Source organism: Chiloscyllium plagiosum, chromosome 44, assembly GCF_004010195.1.
Source record: "Chiloscyllium plagiosum isolate BGI_BamShark_2017 chromosome 44, ASM401019v2, whole genome shotgun sequence".
In the NCBI taxonomy this organism is placed as follows: domain Eukaryota; kingdom Metazoa; phylum Chordata; class Chondrichthyes; order Orectolobiformes; family Hemiscylliidae; genus Chiloscyllium; species Chiloscyllium plagiosum.
In genome coordinates, this window is record NC_057753.1 from 9,909,915 (window position 1) to 9,921,991 (window position 12,077).

Genomic DNA, 12,077 nt, shown 5'->3' on the forward strand with positions numbered 1-12,077 from the left:
GTGGGCTTGGATCGGCGCAACATCGAGGGCCGAAGGGCCTGTACTGCGCTGTATTCTTCTATGTTCTATGTCCTATGTTCTAATTCTCCCACATCATCCCAGGGAATAAAACAAGAAAAATGAAACAAAATTAGAAATAAATAGGTGCTTGTGGTTAATGTTTGTTCATTAGGAAGTAAACCAGAAATAGGGGTCTCCCAGGATTCTTATGGTGCCCTACCTGAGGAATTCTCTCTCCCTTACATCTAACTATTAGAACTCAGCTAAGATTTACTACAATATTTACATCAACAGAAATAAAGCACCTATTATCAAATAGACATAGAGACATACAGCACTGATGTAGACTTTTCCTCTCTCTCAGGGACATAAAAACACAAGTCCATGGAAGTGAATGTGTATTTGCAGAATTAAAAATCACACAACACCAGGTTATAGTCCAACAGGTTTAATTGAAAGCCCTTGCTTTCGAAGTGCAGCTCCTTCATCAGGTGCTTCTGGAGAATAAGATTGTAAGACACAGAATTTATAGCAACAGTTTACAGTGCGATGTAACTGAAATTATATATTGAAAAAGACCTGGATTGTTTAAGTGTTTCATCTGTTAGAATGACCATGTTGATTTCAGTTCTTTCATATGTAAATCACAAAACATTTTAAAAACGAAAGTTACATTCCCAAGTGAACTTTACCAATTGCTGTCAATATTAGCCCACATAATGTATTGATGGTGTGAGCTCCCCTGTGTGAGACTGTCTGTACCACAATGGCTAGACTGATTCTCATCTAAAAAGTTGATTTATGGAATCTTACATTGATTCATGCAGTTTTTGAGCAAAGTAAGATGTAATTCTGCAAGTACAAATTCACCCAACAAAGCATGTGTATGTGTGTGTGCACGTGCGTGGAGGTGTATTTGCAGATACATTCTATTTTGCTTAAAAAATGCACAATCTGCAGGCAGTCAATCCATGTAATATTTTGTAAATTCCACTTTGGAAATAGAACCAGTCTGACTCAAGATTGAGATACAGGCAAACTCTGACCTCACACCTATAATGCATTGTTTTGCTATAAAACCTTGTTATCTCGAGAAGGTGGCATACAAGAAATTCTGGGGTTTACATTGTAATGATACCTGCAAACCATTCGAAACGGTGAAAGACTTAACAATCTATGTTTGTTCAATGTAACATTTCAGTGGCAGGACGCTGAAATGTTTTGCTGTAAATTCTGTGCCTTATGATCTTATACTCCACAACCACCTGATGAAGAAACGGCACTCCAGAAGTCACTGCTTCCTAAAAAGCCTGTGGGACTACAACCTGGTGATGTGTAATTTTTGACTTTTGTGCAGGTTAGAGTGGATTGGCTATGCTAAATTACCCATAGTGCCCAGGGATGTGCAGGTTAGGGTGGAATGGCCATGCAAAATTATGCATGATGTACAGGTAAGGTGCATTACTCAGGGTTAAGATTAGATTAGATTAGAGTGTGGAAACAGGCCCTTCGGCCCAACAAGTCCACACCGATCCGCCGAAGCGAAACCCATCCATACCCCTACATTTACCCCTTACCTAGCACTACGGGCAATTTAGTGTGGCCAATTCACCTGACCCTGCACATCTTTGTGATGTGGGAGGAAACCGGAGCACCCGGAGGAAACCCACGCAGACACGGGGAGAACGTGCAAACTCCACACAGTCAGTCGCCTGAGGCGGGAATTGAACCCGGGTCTCTGGCGCTGTGAGGCAGCAGTGCTAACCACTGTGCCACCGTGCCGCCCACCAGAGCAATAGTGGTAGGGGAATGGATGTGGGTGGGTTACCCTTGGGAGGGTCGGTGTGGACTCGTGGGGCCGAGTGGCCTGTTCCCACATGGTGGGGATTCTCTGAAGGGAAGAGGTTTTTGAAAAGTGTGTTCGGCTGGAATGCAGCGCATGCGCAGTGTGGGCTCTGTTGACAGTTTTTACCCCGCCCCCTTTACCGTCACTTCGTTTGGCCTCGCCCCTCGTTTCTTTAATGACGTCACAGCGCGGACGTGGGCATGCCCATTTCAAAGTGAATCTCCCTCCCTCTGGGCTACTCTTCATCCTGGGAGGGAGACCGAGATGGGAAAATCTGTTCACTTGTAGCTATGGCCGTGAATCCAGGGAGGGAGCAGACTCCACAAACTCAAGTATTGTGACTCCTGTGAGGAGGAACGGGAGGATAGAGTCACAGAGATGTACAGCATGGAAACAGACCCTTCGGTCCAACCCGTCCCTACCGACCGGTTATCCCAACCCAATCTAGTCCCACCTGCCAGCACACGGCCCATATCCCTCCAAACCCTTCCCATTCATATACCCATCCGAATGCCTTTTAAATGTTGCAACTGTACCAGCCTCCACTACTTTCTCTGGCAGCTCATTCCACACACGTACCACCCTCTGTGTGGAAAAAGTTGCCCCGAGGTCTCTCTTATATCTTTCCCCTCTCACCCTAAACCTATGCCCTCTAGTTCTGGACTCCTCAGCCCCAGGGAAAAGACTTTGTTTATTTATTCTATCCATGCCCCTCATGATTTTGTAAACCTCTATACGGTCACCCCTCAACCTCTGACGCTCCAGGGAAAACAGCCCTAGTCTGTTCAGCCTCTTCCCATAGCTCAAATCCTCCAACCTTGGCAGCATCCTTGTAAATCTTTTCTGAACCCTTTCAAGTTTCACAACACCTTTCCGATAGGAAGACCAGAATTGCACACAATATTCCAACAGTGGCCTAACCAATGTCCTGTACAGCCGCAATATGACCTCCCAACTCCTGTACTCAATACTCCGACCAATAAAAGAAAGCATACCAAACACCGCCTTCACTATCCTATCTACCTATGACTCCACCTTCAAAGAGCTATGAACCTGCACTCCAAGGTCTCTTTGTTCAGCAACGCTCCCTAGGACTTTACCATTAAGTGTATAAGTCCTGCTAAGTTTTGCTTTCCCAAAATGCAGCACTTCGCATTTATCTGCCACTTCTCAGCCCATTGGCCCATCTGGTCAAGATCTTGTTGTAATCTGAGGTAACCTTCTTCGCTGTCCACTACACCTCCAATTTTGGTGTCATCTGCAAACTTACTAACTGTACCTCTTATGCTCGCATCCAAATCATTTACGTACATGACAAAAAGTAGAGGACCCAGCACCGATCCTTGTGGCACTCCACTGGTCACAGGCCTCCAGTCTGAAAAACAACCCTCCACCACCACCCTCTGTCTTCTACCTTTGAGCCAGTTCTGTATCCAAAGGGCTAGTTCTTCCTGTATTCCGAGAGAGGTTGGGGAGGGTTAGATACCTTTTCTGTTTTTATTTTTAAAATGTACCCGATTCCCACAAGTAAATTCAATGGGTGCAAGTACAGCTCATGCAATATTCCTCATTGCAGCTTTACGCTGGCTTTGCATCCTCTGTTTTTCCTCAGCCTTGGCTCCAGCACATTCGGCTTCCTTCCCTCATCCCCATCCCCCCGCCCTGAGGTCCAAGCTGACCCCCAAAGTTCAGTTTATCCCTCCATTCTTTCCCGGTTGTCTTTGGTGGGTTTTGAAAACTTTCTGAATCCTCTGAGTATAAGAGTTGGGAAGTTATGTTGTAGCTGCACCAGACATTTGGTTAGGCCACTTTTGGAATGTTTTGTGCAGTTCTGGTCTCTCTGCTATAGGAAGGATGTTGTGAAGCTTGAAATGGTTCAGAAAAGATTGACAAGGATGTTTTCAGGGTTTGAGCTCAATAGGGTGGGGCTGTTTTCTTTTGCACGCCGGAGGCTATGGATTGACCTTACAAACTTTTATAAAATCATGAGGGACATGGATAGGGTAAATAGACAAGGTTTTTTCCCTGGGATTGGGTCATAGGTTTAGAGTGAGGGTAGGGGGGGAGATTTAAAAGGTACCTCAGGGGCAACGCCTATATTCAGAGGTTGGTGCGTGTGTGGCATGAGCTGCCAGACGAAGTCATGGAGGCTAGTACAACTACAGTATTTAAAAGGCATCTGGAGGAGTATATAAATAGGAAGGGTTTAGAGGGATATAGGCCAAGTTTTAGCAAATGGGACTAGATTGATTTAGAATATCTGGTTGGCATGGACTGAACGGACTCTTTCTCTGCTGTGTATTTCTGTGACTCTGTCTTGCTACCAATGTTTGCCATGTCTGTATGATCAGTTTCTTTCTGGTGTTAATGCCTTGATGTTTCATTTTGCTCCCCACATCTTGGGGACATTAACCATTTCCCGTCTGGTTGTTCTGATGATCCAGGTTTCTGGGATTGGTCAATAAGCACACCTGGAAATGACTTTGTCAATCACACAAGCAATTGTTTATTCTTTGGTACGGCCAGGTCGGTAGACTGTGATCAGCCCAGAAGTATGAGTACTCCTCGAGTGCCATAAGAATTGGATAACTTAGAGTTTGCATAGAGCTTATGTACATTGTTTATAGTCAGGCATGGAGCATGATCACGTAGTAACAATCAATCAGATTTCCTGAGGTCCCCATGGTCTTTTGACTTAGCCTATCACGATTTCTTGTAAACAACCTGTTATTGAAATCGTATTTGTCCTGCCTGGTGGATAGGCTTAAACCGTAACTTCTGCGACTAATGGTTAGGGTCATATTGTTACTTCTGCGTTTGCAATTTTTTTCACTGGATTTACATCAGTCTGTAGTTTCTTGTTTATTCTGAGTATCAACCTGACTCAGTTCAGACCACTTTAGCCAAGCAGAAGCCATTTTGTGCAGCTCCTTCAGCCATTTTGTCCCATTTCCCAGATGCCCACATCCTCGTTCCCCCCTTTGATTGCACCGCAATCACTGAAAGGGAAGGCTAATCCAAACAAGGTGTTCCAGCCATCAACATCCTCTAGTGTGGCACCACCATCTTCGCCGCTCACCTGGTCATTGCCATCGACACATGCGGGTAAGCCATCAAATCTATATCACTAAGGGAGCTCATATGATTCGCAATTAAACACTTAACAATAGCAATACCGGCATACAGAGGAAAATTATTCTGATATACATAGTTAAATTGATAAGCCCATTGTATCAAGAGCCCGATCCCCAGTTTCCCCAACTGGTCCCTTCAAGGAACACCTGGATCTCGTCTTGTTTCTTAGTAAAATTGCAAGTGCGATTGGGAATGCCCATAATGCATTTATGTTGGAAAGTAGCGCAGACCCCACCTTCCTGGGCTAGTCTAAGGTATGCTGATTCTGCATAGAATAAAGACGCAGATCTGATAATCCCAGACTAATCTGTTCCAGAGCCTCTTTAGTCTTATTTCCTAGAACGGTCAAGCTGCAAATGAGGTAATTGCAGTTCTTTTGACTTATCACCCCTACCGATCTTCCCAAACTCAGGGTACTCAGGATTCCCCAGCCTATTGAGTGTCCTGGATTGTTACTCAGTCCCTTGGGATCCTTCCAGTTGGAGCAAGGTTAGCTGAGACAGCCCGCTGCATCCTCCTCAGATGAAGATACCATTGACTTGTCCACTGGTCAGGACAAGGTACTGTTGTGGGAGCAAGGGCTCTGATAGTGACTTTACGAAGAACATCTTTGCCATTAAGGACAAGGAAATTGGTAGGTAGCTTTACCTTGACTGAAGAAATAGTAGCCAAGGTGTATAATAGGGACAATTTGTTAAAATAGGTTACTGAAATGTTACAGCAGAGGGTCTGGTCAGGTCTACAAGAGGAAAGGGCTGACGTTTTGCAAGAGGAGTCGCTTGTGCACCATAAAAAAATTGGCAAAGTGACTGTTGAGCGCTCGCACTGTATGGTAGACAAAGGTCGTCTGAATTCTGTTCCCATTAGGCTCTCCCTTAGTTCTGTTGCACATGGTCTTGGCGACAGTATCAGATTCTGAAAAGAGAAAAGACCTATAAATGCACTAGGGAAGGGTTCCGTTCCGGGTCTGTACATGGAGATGGGTATAGTTACTTTTGCTGCACAAGGCCTGTTGTACCCCAGCCAGTGGAACGCAAGCTGTTTGTATACATGGGAAGGAGGTATAAGGCCCCTTTTGTCTTACACGTGTGGGCAAGACAAGTCTCAAATAGGCGAGAGATGTTATGTGGAACATGAAGAATTATACACCCAGAGCCAGTTCCATTAAAGCAATTCTCATATGACCCTGCAGTGGAGTTAAAAGACTTCAGCAAACACGTGGCAGGAGGGCTAACACAGTATTGGAAAGTGATATTTCTCTTTGGAGGGTCGGCAGTAGGAGGTCTGACGAATAGGTTGGGACTGGGGACAGGGCAAGTAAGTTATCTACCAATAGAGAAGAGTAACATACTACTGACTCTAGGATGAAGAACATTCTGTGGGCCTATATAAATAAGTTGTTTGTGGATTGAGGAGTTTCCCCTATCAGGCTTCTCTTTTATCGAGTAGGCCCATCCTGCAAAAAGGGATGGTGTTCCCGGGTTTCCTTCAAACATTTACCATAATAACGGGGTTGATCATTTTTATCCTCACTAGGCTTGTGTCTGCAGATAAAATCAAAAAGACAGGTTCAGTAACGACAAGGTAACTCTCACTGATTTCTACTGTCCACGTGGACCATATGTTTCTGATGTAAGAGTCCATGCAATAATCAATCACGTTCCACATGCCAAAGACGTCTGGTCCGGTGCACTGGACTACATCTCCTCGGCATAGGTGGTGGGTAATCTCGGATCGTTCCAGATCGCATCGACACTTAGTGGCTTTCCCCATCATGGTGTCGTACGTGATCAAACAGGTCAGTAGGTAGGCGATCCCCCACATGTCCCTCCTCTTACTTCAGGTATCTGTAATAAGAATTGCATTAGAACAACAGCAAAATTCAAAAACCCAAATGGAGAGGATCCCTCGGTTTCCAGTATTCTCTCCTCCTCGTGCCCCTCTTGATTGGTGTGGCCAGTCAATTTTCAATGATGCAGGTGGACCCATATCAAGCGCCCAGCGATTTTGAACGCCGTAGGGGCGGGAAGTAAAACCTGGTAGGGGCCATCCCAATGAGGTTGGAGACCTTTGCGAGTCCAGTTCTTGACGAGCACAAACGAACCAGGCTCTACCCATGACGATGCTGAAAGGGAGGGAACATCGCCATAGGCTGCATGCACCTGGGAGAGAGAGGCATGCATAATGTTGGTTAGAGCAAGTTCATAACCAATCATTGCTTTGGTCACCTGGTGGAAGTGGACCAAGGAGACAGCCGAATCGTTCCAAGGGGTATGGAGCAGGCGACTGTTGTGTCTCACCAACAGGCGTGGGTTGCATCTGCAATAAGGCCACAGGGAGTAGCATAACTAATGCATCCGTTAGAATACAGAAATGGCTCGATACAATAAGGAAGTATTAGTCGCTATGACCGCTAGACTACAGAAGTAGCACAATAAGATAAGGAAATGTTAACCACACTGGCTGGCTCTCGGTGCAGGTGCAGTGGCACTGTATCACAAGACAAAAGTCACCTAACCATTATGACCTAAGTTGTTTAGCAGTTAATATAATTGGATCAAGTAACTAAATAGAGTGATATCATATATTGATTGGTAATTGTCTGAATATACGATGTGATTATGACCTATGTTCTCATTTAAGAAAAGTGTACAAGTGTCTCTGTATTAAGCCATATGTGTGCAGTTGCTCTGAGGAATTTAGAAGTGCATAACTTCTGTGTTTCTCTGCGCTCTGCACCCGGCTGCATGAAGAAATAAAGAGTGAAGTCTAAAACAGCCAGACTGAATTTGAGGGTTCATTGACCAATTGCGGAACTGAGACACCCCACCAGGGGTCCAGATCTTCACTTGCAAATTCAGATATGTGTCTTAACTACCTGGGTGAGAAGGTATGGAAGGATATAGATTGGGAAGGGGATGGGGTAGATTTCTGTTTTTATTTTATCTTTTCTATCCTGGACTGACAGTGATGACCTTTGTAATCTCTTTTCACAGAGTACGGGGAAGAAGCCCTTCAGCTGCCCCGAATGCGGGAAGGCTTTCAGCGATTCCTCCTCCCTGTTGAAGCATCAGCGGGCCCACATGGGGGAGAGGCCTTTCAGCTCCCAGAGTGTAGGAAGGCCTTCAGCGTTTCATCCTCCCTGCTGATGCATCAGCAGGCACACACGGGGGAGAGGCCGTTCACTTGCTCAGAGTGTGAGAGGGGGTTCAGTCAGATGAGCCAACTGAAAACACAAGCAGCTCCACTCGGGGGTGGTTCAGGTGTCCCGAGTGCGGGAAGGTGTTCACTTGCTCGGTTAAGCAGCTGACCCACAAACGGATCCACACAGGGGAGTGGTCATTTACCAGCTTTCAGTTTGAGAAGGCCTCATACGCTACTCCCACGTGTAGAGGCTCCAGTTCACATAGGGTCAAGTGTTGTGCAGGTTAGGGTGGATTGGCCATGCTAAATTACCCATAGTGCACAGGAATGTGCAAGTTAGGTGTATTAGTCAGGGGTAAATGTAGAGCACTAGGGGTAGGGGAATAGGTGTGGGTGGGTAACCCTTCGGAAGGTCAGTGTGGACTCGTTAGGCCGAATGGCATTGCTCCACACTGTGGGGATTCTCTGAAGGTAAAGGATTTTTGGAAACTGTACAGGGCAGTGCAGGCCAGGCCAGGCCAGTGGCCGCTGGCCGTTCGGAGCAAGCGCAGTCCGGCAGCATGTTTTGGGCCTCGCTCCATTGATGACGTCACAATGTGGAAGTGTCCCTGTCAAGTTTGAGTGGAACTGCCTCCCTCTGGGCAACTCTTCATCCTGGGAGGGAGAGGGTCGGACCAGGGGGAGGAAGCGAAATCAATTTTTATTTAAGGTGGGTGGGTGAACTAGTCGGCATATGTTTTGGATGAGAGGGGAAAGATTATACCGAGACCCTCAGGGGCAACCTTTTCACACAATGAAGGAAAAGCTCTGCCTTTAAATTACATTCTTGAGATTTGATATTTAAAAGGAGTTCTGGGATTAACTTTCCTAAGAACAGAAACCCATTCTAAAAGATGAAAGATTTAATCTAAAATTGTTCAAGGTATGACATCTCCATGTCTCTGAAAACCCCATGTCTCTCTGTTTTACAACACAACCCAGGGCCCTACCATGAACTGTACAAGTCCTGCCCTTCCTTGCTTTAGCAAAATGCAATCCCTCAATTTTATCCATACCCCTCTCATACACATGCTCTCTCTCAGACGCACACACTTACGCACACTCTCATGCACATGCGCATACATACAGATCTATGGGGTGAATTTGTTTTGGCAGAATATTTGCAGATACATTTAATTTTGTTCAAAGAACGCACAATCTGCTGGCAGTCAATCCATGTAATACTTTATTAATTCCTATATTGGAAATAGAATCAGTTTGATTCATTATGGGGGACTGTAACTTCCCCAACATTGACTGAAAATGCTTTCACTCTAGTATGTTGTATGGATCAGTTTTTGTCCAATGTGTGCAGTAGGGTTTTCTGACAGTGTGTTGAAGAGCCGACAAGAGGGGAGGCCACACTGGATCTGGCCAGGTGTTTGATTTAGTGGTAGGGGAGCACTTTGGAGAGAATGACCATAATTCAGTTACGTTTAGTTTATCGATGGAAAGGGATAGGAACATGCCGCGGGACAAGAATTATCGATGGGGCAAGGGCAATTATAATGCGATTAGGCAAGACTTAGGATGCATAGAATGGGGTAGCAAAATGCAGGGGATGGGGACAATTGAAATGTGGAGCTGGTCCAAGGAACAGATATGGCATGTCCTTGATTGGATGTCACTGTCAGGCAGGGAGGAAGTGATAAGGTAAGGGAATCGTGGTTTACTCCAGAAATTGCATCTCTTGTTAAGTAGAAGAAGGAGATTTATATGACAATGAGACGAGATGGTTCAGATAAGGTGATGAAGAGTTACAGATTAGCTAGGAAGGATTTAAAGAGAGAGTTAAGAGGAGCAAAGAGAGGACATGAGCAGTCTTTAGAAGATAGGATAAAGGAGAACCCTAAAGCTTTCTATACGTATGTGAGGAATAAGAGGATGACTAAGTAGGAATAGGGCCAGTCAAAGACAGAATTGGGAAATTGTGTGTGGACCCTGTGGAGATTGGAGAGGTGTTAACGAATATTTCTCATCGGTCTTCACTCAGGAAAAGGACAATATTGTACAGGAGAAGAATGAGATACGAGATATTAGACCAGAAATGATCGAAGGTTAGTATGGAGGAGGTGCTATCAATTCTAAAGGAGTGAAAGTAGATAAGTCCCCTGGGCTGGATGGGATTTATCTGAGGATTCTCTGGAAAGCATGGGAGGAGATGGCAGGACCTTTAGCTTTTATCTTTGACTCATCATTGTCTACAGGTTTAGTACCAGAGGAGTGGAGGTGTGCAAATGTTGTACCCTTGTTCAAGAAGGGCAGTAGAGATTATAGACCAGTGAGCCTTATGTCTGTTGTAGGGAAACTTTTGGAAAGATTATAAGAGAGAGGATTTATAATCATCTAGCAAGCAACAAATTGATTTCAGATAGTCAAAATGGTTTTGTCAAAGGCAGGTCATTTCTCACAGACCTCATTGAGTTTTTTGAGAAGGTGACCAAGCATGCGGATGAGGTTATGACAGTTAACATGGTATACATGGACATCCGTAAAGCCTTTGATTAGGTTCCATGTGGTAGCCTGTTGGAGAAAATGCAGAGGCTTGGGATTGGGGGTGATTTAGCAGTTTGGATTAGAAACTGGCTTTCTGAAAGAAGGCAGCGAGTGTTGCTTGATGGAAAATATTCAGCCTGGCGTCTGGTTACTAGTGGTGTGCCACAAAGATCTGTTTTGTGACCAATGCTGTTTGTCATTTTTATAAATGACTTAGATGTGGACATAGGTGGATGGGTTAGTAAGTTTGCAGTTGGCACTAAAGTTGGTGGAGTAGTGAACAGTGTGAAAGAATGTTACAGGTTGCAGGGGGACTTGAATAAACTGCAGAATTGGGCTGAGAAGTGGCAAATGGAGTTGAATGCAGCTAAATGTGAGGTGATTCACTTTAGGAAGAATAACAGGAAGGCAGAATACCGGGTCAACGGAAAGGTTCTTGATAGTGTGAATCTTGGAGTCCATGTACATAAATCCCTGAAGGTTGCCACCCAGGTTGATAGTGCTGTTAAGAAGGCATATGGTGTGCTAGGTTTTATTGGTAGAGGGATTGAGCTCCAGAGCCGTAACGTCATGCTGCAACTATACAAAACGCTAGTGTGGCTGCACTTGGAATATTTTGTAATGTTCTGGTTGCCCCATTACAGGATCTGGAAGCATTGGAAAAGGTACAGAGGAAATTTATCAGGATGTTGACTGGACAGGAGCGAAGGTCTTTAAGACTGAGACACTTGGGTCTGTTCTCATTGGAAAGAAGCTGAAAATGTGTTGCTGGAAGGGCTTATGCCCGAAACGTAGATTCTCCTGTTCCCTGGATGCTGCCTGACCTGCTGCGCTGTTCCAGCATCACATTTTCAGCTCTGATCTCCAGCATCTGCAGACGTCACTTTCTCCTCATTGGAAAGAAGGCAGTTAAGAAGGGATTGATAGAGACAAACAAGATAATCAGAGGATTAGATAGCGTGGACAAATGAAAGTCTTTGAGGGGTGATAGATGTAAGAAGTGCGGTAAAGAGAAGCCAGGGACCTATAGATCGGTGAGCCTGACCTCAGTGGTGGGCAAGTTGTTGGAGGGAATCCTGAGGGAAAGGAGGTACATGTATTTGGAAAGGTAAGGACTGATTCACAATAGTCAACATGGCTTTGTGCATGGGAAATCATGTCTCACAAACTTGATTGAGTTTTTTGAAGATGTAACAAAGAAGATTGATGAGGCCAGAGCAGTAGATGTGATTTATATGGACTTCAGTAAGGCGTTTGACAAGGTTCCCCATGGGAGACTGATTAGCAAGGTTAGATCTCATGGACTACAGAGAGAACTAGCCATTTGGATACAGAACTGGCTCAAAGGTAGAAGACAGAGGATGGTGGTGGAGGGTTGTTTTTCAGACTGGAGGCCTGTGATCAGTGGAGTGCCACA

The 12,077-nt window shown here is 45.1% G+C and overlaps 2 protein-coding genes across 2 annotated transcripts in view; both read left to right on the top strand.

The window, feature by feature from the left end:
• The window catches only part of LOC122543651 (zinc finger protein 91-like), a 331,816-nt gene that overhangs the window by 37,968 nt on the left and 281,771 nt on the right, over window positions 1-12,077 (top strand). The window lies entirely within an intron of this gene.
• On the top strand, window positions 5,256-8,473 carry LOC122543553 (endothelial zinc finger protein induced by tumor necrosis factor alpha-like). Its single transcript, XM_043682371.1, has 2 exons — window positions 5,256-5,615; window positions 7,978-8,473. Exons 1-2 carry the CDS (start codon window positions 5,504-5,506, stop codon window positions 8,289-8,291), a joined length of 426 nt encoding a protein of 141 aa, XP_043538306.1. The 5' UTR covers window positions 5,256-5,503; the 3' UTR covers window positions 8,292-8,473.

What these genes read in the sequence shown, in the direction of transcription:
- LOC122543553 (XM_043682371.1), top strand. Translation starts at nt 5,504, where the DNA reads ATGAAGATACCATTGACTTGTCCACTGGTCAGGACAAGGTACTGTTGT. An exon ending in CATTAAGGACAAGGAAATTG is followed by an intron (nt 5,616 to 7,977) that starts GTAGGTAGCTTT and finishes CTCTTTTCACAG; the next exon opens with AGTACGGGGAAGAAGCCCTT.